General features: G+C 43.7%; 1 protein-coding gene across 1 annotated transcript in view; it reads right to left on the reverse strand.

Annotated features, from left to right (window-relative positions):
* Positions 1-263: 263 nt before the first annotated feature.
* Positions 264-19,115, reverse strand: part of GTF2H3 (general transcription factor IIH subunit 3) — a 34,212-nt gene continuing 15,360 nt past the window's right edge. The window contains exons 5-13 of the mRNA XM_040347274.1: positions 18,017-18,082; positions 16,080-16,109; positions 15,959-15,987; positions 15,789-15,863; positions 15,654-15,707; positions 6,893-6,961; positions 6,664-6,799; positions 970-1,006; positions 264-866 (exon numbers count right to left, since the gene is read on the reverse strand). Of these exons, the coding sequence (XP_040203208.1) occupies positions 797-866; positions 970-1,006; positions 6,664-6,799; positions 6,893-6,961; positions 15,654-15,707; positions 15,789-15,863; positions 15,959-15,987; positions 16,080-16,109; positions 18,017-18,082 (566 nt within the window). The 3' untranslated portion in view covers positions 264-796. The remainder of the gene's footprint in view (positions 867-969; positions 1,007-6,663; positions 6,800-6,892; positions 6,962-15,653; positions 15,708-15,788; positions 15,864-15,958; positions 15,988-16,079; positions 16,110-18,016; positions 18,083-19,115) is intronic.

Genomic DNA, 19,115 nt, shown 5'->3' on the forward strand with positions numbered 1-19,115 from the left:
CACTACTAGTTTCCGATCCCTGTTCAGAAGGAACCCTATGTTCTGAATGTGAGCAAATTTAAAATGAGAAGGTAAATGGCATGTTGGTATATCAAGCCACAATTTGTTCAATGAGGGTTTGTGGTTAAAGAGATCCATTTATTTGTGGTACTTGTGTATTTAAAACATCTGCTATTTTGTAGAGTTAATTAATTGACATCACTCAAAATATATAAGAAAAAAGTAAATACAAAACATTTTACAAATAACTGTACTTACTAGACTTAATTAATATCTTGTTTTTATTTTTACAAAACATATACATATAAATAGCTGCAGTAAATAAAAGTATCAAGAGCAATATTTTTCAGTTGGTTCATTATTTTCATATATAAGCAGCAGTCATTTCTGCTAGCTGTGGTATGAGTGTTGTCAGTCTCTCAAAAGTGTCATTTCACAGGATCTCGTCTATTAAAAAAAAAAAATTCTGTACTGACAATAGCGGCCAGACAAAAATCAAGCTGTAATACTTTAATGCAGATAAAATAGCAAATTGCAGATTGTGGATAGTTGCTATGGCAACACACTATTTACACTTGAGGCAAAACGATTTTCTTGTTGGTGGTAAAAAATATCACACAATGCATGTGCACCTCCCATTGCAGATTTTCAGTTGCCATGTTGTCCTTCTGGCACTGGAACGAAAGCCTGTCAGCTGTCCGATGCTTTTCTTCTAATTTATGATATGGTCTTAATTATTATTGATCGCTGAGAAGTAAAACCTTGTTGGTCATCTGTATAGTAGCTGTACCTGCCTCTAAAACATAGGTTTTAATTTCTTCTTTTTTGCCTTCATAACTGGCGGTAAAGAGATCTTAAATGCTGTCCTGTTCAGAGAAAAAAAAATGATTAGTGTAAGAGACCAAAATCTGTAAGTGATGACATTATTTAGGTATGCTTTATAAATGGGTAGAAGTACGCAATACTCACTCGCAAGTGGTACAGATGGGACTAAAGTTGCAGAATACTAAAAAGAAACAATAAAGACATTTTTCAACAGTGGATTATAAGATGGATGTATAAAAATTCTCTACATCAACTTTATCTACAGCCAGCCATATGTTTAATAATGCATTGCAGTAAAGCGGTAAAGTTCTGAAAGCTGATTAGCAGGAAAAAGATACTGTAAATGCAAAGCAACATATCGGATGTTAACAGTTTTCAAGTAACATAAGCATATCAAGATTTAATTTTCCATTTTGACTGAGGTGTTCCATGAAGGTAAAAATGTTCATCAGTGTATGTCAATATACAGTGTATATATATATATATATGTGACAGTACGAGACACTACAAAATTGGTCCTTTAACCACTTCAATACCAGGCACTTCCCCCCCCCCCTCCTGCCCAAGCCAATTTTCAGCTTTCAGCACTGTCACTTTTTTAATGACAATTGTGCAGTCATGCTACACTGTACCCAAACAAAATTTTTAGCATTTTGTTCCCACAAATAGAGCTTTCTCTTGGTGGCATTTGATAATTTCTGTTACAAAACTTAAACGTAAATACTTAAGTTTTCTCCTTCACTGATGGGCACTGATAAGGCTTCACCGATGGGCACTCATATTTGGCACTGATAGGCAACACTGATGGGCATGGATAGGTGGCACTGATGGACACCACTGATAAGGAGGCACTGGCAGGCATTAGTGATGGGCACTGATTGGCATTACCTGGTGGCCATGGGTGGCATAACTAGTGGTCACAAATGGTGAGCATCCCTGGTGGTCCAAAGTAGTGTCTTGGGTAGGATGGAATCTCCAACCTTGTGTCCAGGTTTTGTGCATGACCAGCAGGGTGTGTGCTCAGGTACACACACACACACACACACATACATATATATCTTTGTTTCTATGAATATTTTGTTATTATGTAGGTACAGTGGATATACACAGTCTACACACCCCTGTTAAAATGTCAGGTTTCTGTAATGTAAAAACATAGGCCAAAGATAAATAATTTCACAACTTTTTCCACCTTTAACCACTTCCATACTGGGCACTTACGCCCCTTCCTGCCCAAGCCAATTTTCAGCTTTCAGCACTGTCGCACTTTGAATGACAATTGCGCGGTCGTGCTACACTGTACCCAAACAATTTTTTTATCATTTTGTTCCCACAAATAGAGCTTTCTTTTGGTGGTATTTGATCACCTCTGCGGTTTTTATTTTTTGCGCTATAAACAAAAGAAGAGTGACAATTTAAAAAAAAAACACTATTTTTTACTTTTTTATTTAATAAATATCACAATTTAAAAAAAAAAAAAACGTTTTTTTTCCTCAGTTTAGGCCGATATGTATTCTTCTACATATTTTTGGTAAAAAAAAATCGCAATGATCATATATTGATTGGTTTGCGCAAAAGTTATAGCGTTTACAAAATAGCTGATAGATTTATGGCATTTTTATTTTATTAATTTTTTTACTAGTATTGGCGGCGATTTGCGATTTTTTTACTGTCACCGTGTCATTGCGGCGAACACATCGGACACTTTTGACACGTTTTTGGCGCCATTCACATTTATACAGCGATTAATGCGATAAATATGCACTAATTACTGTATAAATGTGACTGGCATTGAAGGGGTTAACACTAGGGGGTGAGGGAGGGGTTAATATGTATCCCTAAATTGTGTTCTAACTGTGGGGAAAGGGGGGTGACTGGGGGAGGTGACCGATGCTGTGTCCCTATGTACAAGGGACACAGATCGGTCTCCTCTCTCCCCTGACAGGACGTGGAGCTCTGTGTTTACACACAGAGCTCCACGTCTTGTCCCTGTAGCCGCCGATCGCGAGTCCCTGGCGGACATCGCGACCGCCAGGCACGCGCATCGGCATCTCGGGGACGCGCCGGGCGCGCGCGCGCGGCCGCCGGCGCGCTCGCGCGCCCCCCAGTGGCCGCAAGAATACAGGACGCCAAATGACGTCCTGTTGAATTTTCAGAGTAACCGTGGAGCCGTCATTTGACGATGGCCCGGTACTCTAGTGGTTAATGTGACTCAATTGAAAAACAAACGGAAATCTTTTAGGGGGAGGGGGGGGGGGAGTAAAAATAAAATAAATAAAATAATGTGGTTGCATAAGTGTGCACACCCTTTTATAAGTGGGGATGTAGCTGTGTTCAGAATTACGCAATCACATTCAAACACATGTTAAATAGGGGTCAATACACACCTGCCATCTTTTAAATTAAAGTGCCTGTAATTAACCCCAAATAAAAGTTCAGCTGTTCTAGTAAGCCGACATTTTTTTAGTCGCATCCCACATGCAAAAGCCATAGTCCGCAGAGAGCTTCCAAAGAATCAAAGGGATCTCATTGTTAAAAGGAATAAGTCAGGAGAAGAGTACAAAAGAATTTCCAAGGCATTAGATATACCATGGAACACAGTGAAGTTATCATCAAGTGGAGAAAATATAGTACAACAGTGACATTACCAAGAACTGGACGTTCCTCTAAAGTGGATGAAAAGACGAGAAGAAAAAACTGGTCAGGGAGGCTTCCAAGAGGCCTACAGAAAAATTAAAGGAGCTGCAGGAATATCTTGCAAGTATTGGCTGTGTGGTACATGTGACAACAAACTCCTGTATTCTTCACATGTCTGGGCTATGGGGTAGAGTGGCAAGACAGAAGACTTTTCTTCTTCTCGGCTAAATTTTGAAAAAACACATCTGAAGTCTCCCAAAAGCATGTGGGAAAATGTGTTATGGTCTGATGAAACCAAGGTTGAATTTTCTGGCCATAATTCCAAAAGATATGGTTGGTGCAAATATAACACTGCACATTACAAAAAGAACACCATACCCACAGTGAAGTATGGTGGTGGCAGCATCATGCTTTGGGGCTGTTTTTCTTCCGCTGGAACAGGGGCCTTAGTCAAGGTAGAGGGAATTATGAACTGTTCCAAATACCAGTCAATATTGGCACAAAACCTTCAGGCTTCTGCTAGAAAGCTGAACATGAAGAGCAACTTCATCTTTCAGCATGACAACGACCCAAAACATACATCCAAATCAACAAAGGAATGGCTTCACCAGAAGAAGATTCGTTTTGGAATGGCACAGCCAGAGCCCAGACCTGAATCCGATTTGAAAATCTGTGGGGTGATCTGAAGAGGGCTGTGCACAGGAGATGCCCTTGCAATCTGACAGATTTGTAGTGTCTTTGCAAAAAAGAGTGGGCAAATATTGCCAAGTCAAAATGTGCCATGCTGATACTCATACCCAAAAAGACTGAGTGCTGTAATAAAATCAAAAGGTGCTTCAAAAAGTATTAGTTTAAGGATGTGCACACTTATGCAACCATATTATTTTATTTTTTTATTTGTACTTTCCTTCAACTAAAAGATTTCAGTTTGTTGTTCAACTGAGTTGTACAGTTTATAAGTCACATAAAAATTATTTATCTTTGTCTCATTTTTTTTACATCACAGAAACCTGACACTTTAACAGGGGTGTGTAAACTTTTTATCCACTGTACACGAGATCTGCCATATTTGCATATATTGTACTGTGTCTGCATCCTGGTGCTGCAATTGTGCATCCTTGTTGCTCTCAGTACAAGTAATAAAGCCTCTCAACCTGTAATTAATGTAACTCTTTCCTGTAAATGTATTATGGTGGTACATTGATGGTGGTGAAACTTGCGTAGAATTAATTTAGTACATACAATTGGTTTTGTGGAAATTTTACTGACGATGCCCCAGCAGGGCATATAGACGATATGTTGGCTACTTCCGCACACTAAGGAACTCCTATTTAACCTTGAAATATGAATGCAATAGTTGCATCATGAGACTGGAGTGCCACACTGAAATATTGAATAACAAAAAGTGGCTTTATTCCAAACAGTGAACATTATAGCCAACAGACCACACTCACAATGGCAACTGGAAGTTTTTTTTTCTCTAATAACATGCTGTTGCTAACATTCATGTAGAAGTGATCCTGATCACAGGCACAGAACATACAATCTCTCCTTTTGTACCTAATCCCCACCTGACTGAGAGCCCAGGAGTGCTGCAATAGGTTCAGCATGCAAAGCAAGAAAGAAGATTTGTGAATGGTATCTCCTCAGCCAAGAATGAACATGGAAGTGCCCTGCTCTGAGAACCTCCAGGTTCCGAGCTGTCAAAATCCTGGCTGCAGAGCTGGGTAAGCAGCGCATTGAGGACTCTGTCCCCAGTCATGAGCTACGGGAAGAAAAAGCTCTATAAACTTTACCTTTCATTCCCTATGTACTATCACTGTCTACTTGTGATGATGGTTAAAAAAAAAAAAAAAAAAAAATCAAACCTCCCCCTCATATGCAAAGTTAGAACACATCTATGTACATAAATGCCTATTAGATTAGATTTCTTTAAACATGCCAGGAGGTAGAGGAAAAAATTCAGGGCCATCAGCTTAGTTTAAATTATGGGCTGTGATTTTGGGCAATAGTGGGCTCCACCCCACTCAAATATTCAGCATCCTAAGGCCCCGTACACATGGTCGGTTTGGTCCGATGAGAATGAACCGAAGTTCATTTTCATCGGACCAAACTGACCGTGTGTATATAGGCTATCGGTCTGTTTTCCTTCGGTCCAAAATTTCTAAACATGCTTCAAAACCGAACCGATGGACCGCTGCCCCATCGGACCAAACCGATGGTTAGTACAAAAAAGCATTGGTTCAAAACCCGCGTATGCTCAGAATCAAGTCGACGCATGCTTGGAAGCATTTAACTTCATTTTATTCAGCACGTCGTGTGTTTTACGTCACCGCGTTCTGACCCGATCGGATTTTGAACTGATGGTGTGTACACATATCAGGCCGTCAGGCCACTTCAGAGGTGAACCGATGAAAACGGTCCGTCGGACCATTCTCATTGGTTTTGTCTGACCGTGTGTACGGGGCCTAAGATGCCGTTTATTTAGTATCCCAAGATGCTGATGACAAGCTCAGACCACGGCACGATTTCAGAAATAATTGTGCCCACCTTATCTCTCTCCAAACCGCAGTCCATTTTAGTTTAGCATACTTCATGTGCATGTGCTGTACTTGAGGTTATACAATGCAGGCATATTAAGAATATAACATAACTCAGTTCACCACTCACAATGTTGCAGTGATCAAATGAACAGGGAGTTTACATGTTGTTAAAGTGATTTTTTATTTTTTATCCACACATTCCGTCCTAGTTTGGCTGTGGTGCAGTGCGTCATTTCCTCTTCTGCAATGAGCCCTACTCCCCCGATGACGGGGCCATTCAGAAAGCACTGCGCGACTCGCGCATGCGCAGTAGGAAAACGGCTGTGAAGCCTGAAGGCTCCACTGCCGGTTTTCCCTTAGTTACAATGGCGGCGCCTGCACCCGATCCGATGAATGACTCAGCCTCGGAGGGGCGACATTGCGGGCTCGCTGGACAGGTAAGTGTCCTTAATAAAAATCAACAGCTACAAACAAGCTGCTGACTTTTATATAAAAAAAATGTATTTTATTGCTACAGAAATACTCTTACTATAGACCATTATTTTAAAATCATGTCTACTCACGGAAGGTATTACAGTAAATGAATAATAAGCAATAAAGTGCCAATAATTAATTGTAAGTATGTTAATAGCTATGTCGAATGATAAGCTATACTCACTAGATAAACAGACAGAACAAACATAGCCAATTTCAATCAGGTTCCGATGGCAGAAACATGCTGCACGGTAATCCACATGAACTGGAGGGGGCAGGTTCAGCTGAGTCCTTTGATCTGGATCTGGAAGGAAAACCCACTGTTCCACAGAGAATACAATGTTAATGCAAAGAACATACAAATCTGAAGTATAAAATATCTACTATATATTTTAAATATATACATATCTTACCAACAAGTACTGCAACAGTGAGTTAACTTGAGGTATCTTCAGATATATTCCTCCTGTTATGTCACAAGCCTGTGAATATTTAAAACAATAAACAAACATTCAGAATTTCTCGTTCAAAATTGGCTATATGAAATAATTTCCTCATACAGAAAAAATATATTCTCCAACATCGAAATACTGAACCATTCACCTCAGTCCCTGTATCTAAAGAATCTTGCAATCTAATGTCCAACAGAGTCATATGTGCTTATGACATTTTAAAGTGGTTGTAAACCCAACCACACAACTTGCACCTACAGGTAAGCCTAGATTAAAGCTTACCTGTAGGTGCAAGAAATATCTCCTTAACCTACACGGTTAAGGAGATATTTTCAGAAAACACTGCACCGATGTCTATGACGACTGAGCGTGCCGGTTTTCTCAATGGAAAAATGCTGGGACACGCGCGCATGCGTGTGACGTCATCGCCGCTCCAACCAATCACAGCGCCAGAGCGGCGATACCCGGAAGGCAGTCGGAAGAAAGATGGTGGCAGAGGGGAACGAGGAGCGCTTAGGGGGCTTCGATCTCAGGTAAGTGCCACATAATGAGCTAGTGTATGCCTTTTTCTTGCAGGCTTAGTAAAAAATGATTTTGAAAAATAGCACTAGCAACTAGCAACACGCTAGATGGCTTATTTTGCATCCAAATCATCCTACTGCTAAAAAAAAAGATAGCTGTAAAGAGAAATTTTGGTCACTGCAGATGACTGTTTGTCGGTGATTGTTAGAAGAATGCACAAATATCTAGCATTTCTACACTTTGTGCACAATTATTAGGCAACTGAATATTTTGACCAAATCATAATTTTTATGCATATTGTCCAACTCCAAGCTGTGTAAACTTGAATGCTTATTGGATTTAAGCATATCGGGTGATGTGTGCAAAGTTATTACGCAGCTTCTTTTTCCAGGAAAAATGGGCCAAAAGAGAGATTTGCCAGACTCTGAAAAGTCAAAAATTGCAAAGTCTTTTAGAGGGATGCATCACTCTTGAAATGGCTAAGATATTGAGGTGTGATCACAGAGCCATCAAACGTTTTATTGCAAATAGTCAACAGGGTCGCAAGAAATGTGTTGAGAAAAAAAAAAAAGACATAAATGAACTGCCCTAAAGATTAGTGAAGAATCAAGCGTGAGGCTACCAGGAACCCATTATCGTCCAGTGCTGTCATATTCCAGAACTGCAACCTACCTGGAGTTCCCAGAGGTACAAGGTGTTCAGAGACATGGCCAAGGTAAGGTAGGGAAGGCTGGAACCTGACCACCACTGAACTAGACGCATAGGTTGAAACGTCAAGACTGGGCCAAGAAATATGTGAAGACATATTTTTCAAAGGTTTTATTGGACTGATGAGATGAGAGTGATTCTTGACAGACCAGATGGATGGGCCTGTGGCTGGATCAGTAACGGGCACAGAGCTTCACTTCGACTCAAATGCCAGCAAGGCAAGGTGGAGGTGGGGTACTGGTATGGGATGGTGTCATTAAAGATGAACTAGTTGGACCTTTTTAGGTTGAACATGGACTTAAAATCAAGTCTCAGACCTACTGTCAGTTTTTAGAAGACACTTTCTTCAAGCAGTGGTACAGGAAAAAGTCTGCATCTTTCAAGAAAACCATGATAATTATGCAGGACAATGCTTCATCACCTGCATGAAAGTACTCCACTGCATGGCTAGCCAGTAAAGGCCTTAAAAATGAAAGAATAATGACATGGCCCCCTACCTCACCTGACCGAAACCCTATTGAGAATTTGTGGGCCCTTCTTAAATGGGAGATTTACATTGAAGGAAAAAAGGGATTTTTAATACAGCTTACCTGTAAAATCCTTTTCTTGGAGTACATCACGGGACACAGAGCGGCATATTCATTACTAGTGGGTTATATGGAGTACCTTCAGGTGATGGACACTGGCAATCTCAAACAGGAAGTGCCCCTCCCTATATAACCCCCTCCCATAGGAGGAGTACCTCAGTTTTGTAGCAAGCAGTATGCCTCCCAAAATGGTCCCCATAAGAGGGGTGGGAGCTCTGTGTCCCGTGATGTACTCCAAGAAAAGGATTTTACAGGTAAGCTGTATTAAAAATCCCTTTTTCTTTCTCGTACATCACGGGACACAGAGCGGCATATTCATTACTAGTGGGATGTCCCAAAGCAATGCTTACAATGAGGGGAGGGAGACATCTTCCCAAGACAAAAGGATTTAATTTAGAGATATACTCAAATCATAATAAATCCAACTTAGTTGAGAAAAATAAATTTAAATTTTAAATTTTACTCAAAAGGGAGCCCCCGGAATCCGAGGGTCTCAAACTGCAGCCCGCAGCACTGCCTGCCCAAAGGCTGCATCAGTATTCCTTCTTACGTCCAACTGGTAGAACCTTGTAAATGTGTGGACAGAAGACCAGGTTGCCGCCTTGCAAACTTGAGCCATAGAGATCTGGTGGTGTGCTGCCCAGGAGGCGCCCATGGCCCTAGTAGAATGAGCCTTTAATGATAACGGAGGAGGCAACCCCTTCAAGCCGTAGGCCTGAGTGATTAACTGTTTAATCCACCTCGAGATGGTGGATTTTGCAGTTGCCTGCCCCTTCTTGGGCCCATCCGGTAAAATGAACAACACATCTGTTTTCCGGATCTTCTCTGTAGCTTTAAGATAGGCCTTCATGGCCCTGACAATATCCAAGGTATGCAGCAACCCTTCCTTTCTGGAAGTAGGTTTAGTAAAGAAGGATGGTAATACCAAATCCTGGTTTAGATGAAAACTGGATATAACCTTTGGTAGGAAGGAAGGATGAGGGCGGAGAACGACCTTGTCCTTATGTAAAATAAGATATGGTTCCTTACAGGATAAGGCTGCCAGTTCCGATACTCTTCTGGCGGAAACTATGGCGACCAAAAATACTAACTTCCTTGTCAGTAAAACCAAAGGAATTTCAGCCAACGGCTCAAAAGGTTGTTTCTGTAAACTTGACAGAACAAGATTTAAATCCCACGGACAAAGCGGGGATTTAACTGGAGGATTAATACGTAAGACCCCTTGAATGAAGGTCTTAACCAGCGAGTGGGTGGCCAGCGGCCGCTGAAACCACACTGACAAAGCTGAAATCTGTCCTTTGATTGTGCTTAATGCCAGTCCTCTACCCACTCCTAGCTGGAGAAAACTTAATACTCTATCGATGGTAAACTTACGAGAAAGCCATAACTTGGACTCACACCAGCCTACATAGGCCTTCCAGACCCTGTAATAAATCACCCTAGAGACCGGTTTCCTGGCTCTGATTAGGGTAGAGATTACTTTCTGAGACAGACCTCTACCCCTGAGAATCAGGGATTCAGCTTCCAGGCCGTCAAATTTAGATGCCGTAAGGCAGGGTGGAGGATCGGACCTTGCGATAGCAGTACTGGCCATAGAGGAAGAGTCCAAGGGTCTCCCACTACCATCCTTAGGATTAGTGAATACCATGCCCTTCTGGGCCATGCTGGAGCTACCAGGAAGACTGGTTTGTGCTCCACCCTGATCCTGCGCAGCAGGCGGGGTAGTAACTGGAGCGGGGAAAATGCATAAAGAAGTTTGAACTGATGCCAAGGGCAAACTAACGCATCGGTTCCGCAGGCCCTGGGATCCCTTATGCGGGACATGAACCTGTCTAGCTTCTTGTTCAGTCTCGATGCCATGATATCCACGTCCGGCACTCCCCATTTCTGGCAGAGTGTCTGAAAGACCTGTGGATGCAGAGACCACTCCCCCGGCAACAGAGTCTGGCGACTTAAGAAGTCCGCCTGTAGGTTGTCGACTCTCCGGGAATGAATATAGCCGATATGCAGGGCACATGGGCTTCTGCCCACAAGAAAATCAAGCTCACTTCTTTCTGAGCGGCTTGACTCTTGGTTCCCCCTTGGTGATTTATATATATGCCACCGCCGTGGCATTGTCCGATTGTATTTTCACCGGGAACCCTTGTAATTTGGACGTCCAAGCCCTGAGGGCTAGTCGAGCAGCTCTGAGCTCCAAGATATTGATGGGCAACTGCTTCTCTGCCGCTGCCCAAGAGCCCTGGCGAGTGCAACCATCCAAAATTGCTCCCCAGCCCATCAGGCTGGCGTCTGTGGTTACTATCTTCCAGGTCACAGGACTGAAAGTCTTTCCCTTCAGGAGATTCTGAGGGTTTAACCACCAAGCTAGACTTTGCCGCACTCTTGGTGAGAGTGGCCAAGGAATTTCTAAGGCCTGAGGCCTCTTGCTCCAGGCTGACAGGATGGCTGCCTGCAGGATGCGAGTGTGGCTCTGAGCGTACGGAACCGCCTCGAACGCGGCCACCATCCTGCCCAGTAGCCGCATACATAGGCGAACAGTTGGCCTTCTCTTGCTTAGAACCATTTGTATTAGCTCTTTGATGGCCTTTAATAGGGGTAGAAACACCCTCTGTTGTTCTGTATCCAATCTCATGCCGAGATAATCCAGCTGCCTTGTGGGCAGGAATGCTGACTTGTCTCGATTTAGGACCCAGCCGAACCTCTCGAGGTACTGAACCGTGAGGGCCACTGCTCTTTCCAGGCCAGGAGACGAATGGTCTACGACCAAGAGGTCGTCCAGGTAAGCCAGGACCGTGACCCCCTGGATCCTTAGCAGTTGGCCTTCTTTATGTCTATGGACGCCATGAAGTCGTCCTTCTGGAGCACGGCGACAGCTGACCGAATAGTTTCCATCCGGAATGAGCGGACCTTTAGATACGCATTTACTCCCTTTAAGTCCAAAATTGGCCTGACATCGCCGTTGGGCTTTGGGATGATAAACAGGTTGGAGTAGAACCCCAATCCCTGTTCCCGGACTGGTACTTCTACTATCACCTTCTGGCATAGCAGATGATTCAATGCCGCCATCAATGCGGCTCCTTTCACAGGGTCGCCTGGTACTCTTGACTCCTGGTAATGAGGAGGAGGGAATTTTAGAAATTCTAGCTTGTAGCCCGTGGTCACGGAAGACCGTACCCAGCAGTCGGGAATGGTGGCCTCCCAAACCTCTGCAAAGAGACGCAGCCTTCCCCCCACCATCGTGGGTGGGGGCGCCCTTTCATAGGGCCGACTTGGGGGCTGGCTTCGCAGGCTTGCGGTACCACTGCTTCTTGTCCCCAGTGGCTTGGCCCTGTGGCTTATTGTTAATGCCTGATCTTGCAGGAGGCCGTCGATACTGTTTGGTATTAGAGGGCCCCTGCCCCGGAGAGGGCTGGCGCCTAAATGCGGGCCCTCGGGCCTTCTTCTTGACTGGCAAGAGAGTGCTTTTGCCGCTTGATATAGTCTGAATATATCTATCCAAGTCTTCTCCGAAGAGACGTCCTCCATGGAAGGGAACCCTACCAGGAGTATTTTGCACGGGGGCTCAGCCTCCCAATTCTTCAACCATAAGAGCCTTCTCATATGGATTAGAAATAAGGGTAAACGTAACGCCTGCTGGATGGAGTCCTTGATAGCATCCACCGTAAAGCGTATAGCCCTGGGTATATCCAAAATTCCTCTGCCTGCTGGGCAGGGATAAGTTTAAGCATTTGCTTAGTCTTATCTGATAATGCTTGGGCCACTCCAATAGCAGCCACAGCGGGCTGAACTATCGCCCCTGCTGAAGTAAAGGAGGCCTTAAGTAATGTTTCCAAGCGTTTATCAACCGGATCCTTAAACACCTGCAAGTTTTCTACAGGACAAGTTAAAGATCTGTTCACACATGAGATGGCTGCGTCCACAGTAGGGACAGCCCATCTCTTTGAAAAACTCTTCCTCTAAGGGTTACCTGTCTGGCTTAGCCCAGTCATGAAAAATCAGGTCCTTTAACAAAGGATGTACCGGGAATACCAAATTGGCTTGGGGCGCTTTCAGGGAGCCCAATGAGGATACCGCGGAGGCCAGAGGCTGAGGCACAGGTATCTTAAAAGCCAACCGCACCATATCCGTTAGGGACTGAACCCACAGTCTTTCTGCGTGAGAAGCTGAAAAAGGTTCCTCTATTGTAGAATCCTCAGAACCTAAATGGTCAAGGTGATCCTGACCTCCCTCTGTCTGGTCTCCTTGATCCTCCAATTCGTCAGTCGGAGAGGATATCCTCCTCCAGAGACTCAGACCTGGGAGACGGGGATCTAACCCGCTTCTTCCCTGCCAAAGATGCCGTAATTAGAGCGGCCATCCTCCTTTCCAATCCACCCAAGGTGGAGGCTAACATCTCTTCCGTTACATAGGAAGGAGCTGGTTGAGTAGGGCCAGCCATAGCACCTAGCAACCCTGATGGCTCACCTAGGACAACAACTTCCGGGCATTCCGGAGTAGTAGGGGCCACTAGATTTTGGATATCCTCAGAGCCCGATGGAGAACCTTTTGGTTTTTTAACCGTTTTAGCGTTCTTAGCGCTACCTGCACCCTTAGGAGCCATAATATACAAATTCTGAGGCACTCCGCTAGTATACAACTGACTGTAATAGCTGGAGAAAATACACATATAATCAAATAAATGTGAAACAATAGGATAGGGTAATGTTAGAGGGACTCCAAACCTCCCATAACCTATAAAAAGGGAAAATCAATACTGAGCCCCAAGGGCTTCAACCAGAAAAAAATCTTTTTTTTTTTTTTTTTTTGTCTGGTATTGACCCCCCTAATGCTGGGCTAGGTGAGCACCCTAAGTGTTCAAAGGCGCTGCTTAGTACACAGGCTTGAATGCAAACTTTTAAGCCAGAGGCTCCTTAGTAAGGTGTACTTCCCACAACTGCCACCGGGTGTCACTGTGCCAGAAAGCTCTGTCAAACCTTCCTATGCTGTAGCCAGCATCGCTGCTCCGTGTCCCCTCACAGCCTTTACAGACTGAACAGCCCTCCAGGATTTATCCTCCCTGTGTGCAGGGGGGAGGAGCCGTCCGGCGTCAACCGCCCCCTCCCCGCGGCGTCGGCGCAAGCGCGCGCGTATGCGCGCGCACAGATAAGTAAAAGCGCGCGCACGCGCGCGCGTCAAACACCGCTAGGGGAAGCAGGAAGCCATGTGGAGAGGAGACACCAGGACCTTAGACGCTTGGAGCAGCAGACACAGGTAAAAGGGAAGCTTTAAACTGTCTCCCTAATGGTATGGTTCCTTCTCTGTGGAACACCCTGCCCAAAAAAAGGCCCTCCTTGTGACAGAAGCAGCAGCAGCCTACTAGCCCAGCCAGGGGAACTATACCTGGGTGTTTTGAGCCATCCCGTTTGAAAACTTTGTGGTTCTCCTTTGCCCATGCACAGAGGCATAAATAGGCTGCCCAAGAATCCCCTGTAGGAAGCCTACTGACAAACCAAGTTCCGTAGGCCCCCTGCTTACCTTTCCACGCCGCAGGGTATTGCTCTGCAAGAGGCCCAATCTTCACCCTTCACCGTGGGTATGGTCATAGACCTTCAGGGACCGGGGTCTTAAAAGAACACCACAACCTGGACCTATACAGCACCACTGGCAACAGGTATTCTCTAGGTTAGAAACCAGACCTGGAACCCAGGGTCCAGCCCTCCAAGGAGAGGCATTATAGGCAAAACCCCATCCACGAATTGGGGCCCGGGTACCGTCCACTTTGGCTATGAAGCACCTTGGACGGATCCGGTCAGCTGGCCCTGGTCCCAAGGACTACTACAGGCACAGCCTCAACGTGCACCAACACCTAAGACACTGGCGAAAAAACTGAGGTACTCCTCCTATGGGAGGGGGTTATATAGGGAGGGGCACTTCCTGTTTGAGATTGCCAGTGTCCATCACCTGAAGGTACTCCATATAACCCACTAGTAATGAATATGCCGCTCTGTGTCCCGTGATGTACGAGAAAGAAATAGTACACCTCTCTGAATAGTGCCTGGGAGGCTGTGGTTGCTGCTGTGCAAAAAGTTGATTATCAACAAATTTTGATATGTGACTAGCCATGATGGGAATTGTAGTTCCTAAACAACTGGAGGGCCGTAGTTTGAGGACCCCTGCCCTAGAGACTTTAGTTCGCTCTCTGCTGAAAATGGGTCACAGGAGTGCAAAACAAACTGCACTCCTGTGACCCATAGGAGAAGCCCAGCCAAACAAGCTCAGGCTGGATTTCTCCTTTGAAAATAGAAGGTCGAGTCAGCTAATATCTTTAAAGCTCTCCGTAGAGCTCAATTCCAGTCCCTTGTACAGAAGGTGAGGTAGCTAGAGGACAGACAGCATTACTACGGTTGGACAGTAAGCCAGAAGCAACAGTGCTCTTGGTTTGTCTTGGTATTGTATGTCTGATCACCCACCCTTCAACTTGCAGAAAGGATAAACATACATGTACTATTCTGGCACAGGAATGCTGCACAATGAGATGCAAAATAATATTCTTTCTTCATTAAAATAACCAGAAGGGACAGGTTATATTCTGACACATTTTGTGCTAGTAATCTTAATAATATTATTATTCCTAGCACTAAGTTTTAAGGTAGTATTTATTAAGCTATTGATGAACAATCTGAAACTTCATGAATAGGTTGGTGAGCTGAAGAGTTTGGGGACCCTTGCTGTGGCCCACAAGTATGTTGCAACACAATGATCTCATGCTTAGACAAGAAATTCCAAAGGTCTAGACAATTGGCAGAATGATAAGATGCTGTCAAGGAACAGAAGCACTTCTGTCATGTCACTCTCCGCTCTGAAAAGCTGTGACTGTCGCATGCTATAAGAACATAAAAGAGGACATGATTGAATTACTTCCTTACCTGCTGCAAGAGTCCCGAGTCTGTGTCCAATACACAAGCATCAATTAGAATATTCTAAAGGAAAAGGAAGAAGGCATTCGCTTAATCAGCTTTATCCAAACATCTAGAGACTTATAGTCAACTAAGTATAATTACCTGTTTTTGAGCAGCAAATATGACATTCATAAAGTTCATATATTGTAGAGCACTATCTTCTGCTGCCTTAATGACCTACAATAAATTACCAGACAACAGAAAGAACTGCCCTGTTAGAGGATGCTCTGGAAACCAGCAATAGACAAACTTGATCAAGTCGATTTTCTCACCAGTATCCTGGATTTCACTTCTTGTCCAGCTGCACATCATATACAAATAAACAGACATTAGACACTCAGAAGCTGTAGCAACCTTACATTACCTTAGAAAAAAGTGTTTAAAAATATGTACCTTTGGTTTCTTTATTTATTCGGTTAATGTCTGGACATTAATAATCAGGAAAAGGTTTAGGAATTAGAAAAAAAAAAAAATACAAATGGGAATGAATGTATGCCATGGTTGTAAATAAATGCAGAACGCGTGCATCTAGTTTGGATAGGATGAAATTACAGGCTCTATTTTCCTTTAGAGCCGTTGCCCCCATTGAGGTGATTTTCCCTCCCTTCCTGCATACCACAAAAAAGCTGCCTTTACCCAATTATGTACTAACCGTCTACATAAATGTTGATGGGCTTTGAGCTTGTGTTAGTTTGATACTCCTATGAGATCATTCAGTATTCAATGACTGGAGGATCTGACGTGAAGGTGACCTTTTTCTGACATGCAGTTCTCCTGCTTCAAGCAGATTTTTGCATTCCTATTGAACTGTATGGAAATGCCAAACCCATCTAATGCAAAGAAAAATCTATCATCACAGGATTAAAGGGGTTGTAAAGTCAGAAGGTTTTTTATCCCAATGTATTCTATGCATCAAGATAAAAAGCTTTCTGTGTGCAGCAGCCCCCCTTATACTTACCTGAGCCCCATCTGTGTACAGCGATGTCCACGCGAGACTCTCTCTCCTGATTAGCTGAGACACAGCAGCAGCACCATTGGCTCCTGCTGCTGTCACTCAAAGTCAGTCAGCCAATCAGGAGAGAGATGGGGGGGTCCGGGCCACAGCTTCGTGTCTGAATGGACACAGGGAGCTGTGACTCAGGTCGGGTGCCTCCACAGCAAGCAGCTTGCTGTAAGGGCACTCAACAGGAGGGAGGGGCCAGGAGCAGAGAAGAGAAACTCGAGAAGAGGAGGATTGGGGCCACTCTGTCCAAATCCACTGCATAGGGCAGGTAAGTATAACATGTTTGTTATTTTTAATGAAAAAAAAAAAACAAGACTTTATAATCACTTTAAGACAAGACAAAAAAATACATTTGCAGTACATCTCTGAAATATATGCACCTTTCCCATGTTTTATCCCTTTAAGAACCGTCCAAGTTCAGAAAAATACCCGTTGATCTGCCAGAAATGCACTCCGTTCCCAAGTCCTTTTGTGGCTGGCAACATATAGCATTTTTGTGACCTGAGTTTTTCCAGCCCTGCCAGGTGTCTTTTGCTAAACCACTTAGCTACTCCCACTCTCAGAGCTCTACACATGAAGGCTCCTTTCACACGGGCTGTACGATCAGGTCCACCTGTCAGTTTTTCAGGCTGACCTAATCGGACCCTGCAGTCTCTTCTACGGAGCAGTGGATGTTTACAGACACATGTCCACTGGCACCGGCCGCCATCTGATCCGATCCTGTCTGCCAAAAACAGATGGATGGTGGTCCTATTCTCCATCCGTCCGGCAGATTGGATCGCCTGTCCATTTCCATCCGACTGCCCGCCCCACCTGAGCAAGTGGATTGCGCTTAGCAGAGGCGCCGGTGTGAAAGGGGCCAAAGGGTGTTCATTCTGCAATCCCGGATAACAACAGACTATTTGTGATAACACAGCAAATGTGCAGAGGACACATGACAGATCTAAATTTCTGACAAGATCAACTGAATTTTTTTGTACTTTTTAAACAGATTTAACAAAATGACAGGGTGCAAACTGCAGAAGTTCACGGTTACGGTTCACATAAATTTAAGACAGTAATTTCAACCATGGAACCCTAGGGTACCTCCAAAGATTCCAAGATGTTCCTTGAGCTGCGGCAGACTGACCTCCTATTTGACGATGCTTGCATTGTTCCAGGGTCAATATCACTTGGCATAACCAACTGCATGACATCAATGAACTTTAAGTTAGCTGCAGGGGTAGTGTTCCCATCGCCTCTGTAAGGGTAAAGGTCTTCCACTGGCCATCAATGTAAATGACACATTTCCTATGGACCCTCAACGTATTCATAATGAAAAGGATACAGCAAAGAGCTTTTGCTAAGGATCCTGCCAACATAGTATCTGTTCGCTGTCCTTTCACTTCAGTGCCTGTGAAGAAGAATCACATTTCAGACACAGGTTTGAATGCAGTTTGGCCCTGCTGCCCTCCCAAATGACTTTACCATTCAAAGGACTACATGGTAGGGGCAGCTTTTCAAACTTTGAGAAGTTATGGGGTAGCTGGTTGGCTTCTCCTGATTTGGCCCCAGCCGTTTTAGTAATGGAAAGGTTGTTGTTGTGAAATACGATATCACAAAAATGAATATGTTTATCTTGTTTAGTTGGTAATGCTATGGCTGAAATGTTTATGCCCTTGCTTTCCAAATGTTTAATGCCTGTCTGCTTTGTTATGTTGGCCCCTAGTGTCCCAATTGTGCAGGGCCCTAGAAACGACTTTAAAGGGCGTCTAACACATTCCTGTGATGAGAATTACAAATTTGTTTTTTTTTAGATACAAAAGGGGAAGTTTAGAACCATTTTTTGTATTTATTACTACTATTCTAAGTTGAATACTTCAACTTCACCATGGTCAAAGAAACAGAAGTGATGGGAAATCTTCCCTAGACGCAACAGAGTGCAATAAAATCGCTATAGTGGTTCTAAACCTTCCCACTGTTTGAAGAATTCTAATGAAGGTCTATTTGTCCTAATTCTTTATTTATTTTTTAATACTTGATTTTTATTAAAGTAATGCGTACACAAATAAGGGTAAAGATACAGGGAAAAAAATTCATGGAGCATACAGTGTCAATGTGTTTAAATAATAATATAAACACTGTATCCAGTAAATTAAGAGAGTGCATAAGTAAAGGCTAGTGTGCAGTTAGTAGATATTAATCGAGTATACAGAAAAGCTAGGTAAGATGGGTGTTTAAAGGGGATATCGCATTTGACCTTGCTAGGGTTCAGGCATCATGTGTAAGACCCAATCTTCTCCTTATACAGAGTAAATGGATGTCGGAAGCAACGTCAAACATCACTTCCGCCCAATGCTCTTAAAAGGGAAATTGTAATTTTTTATTGCATTTTAGTCTAAATATGAGATCTGAGGTCTTTTTGGCCCCAGCTCTCATATTTAAGA

This window comes from Rana temporaria, chromosome 1 (genome assembly GCF_905171775.1).
Source record: "Rana temporaria chromosome 1, aRanTem1.1, whole genome shotgun sequence".
NCBI lineage: Eukaryota > Metazoa > Chordata > Amphibia > Anura > Ranidae > Rana > Rana temporaria.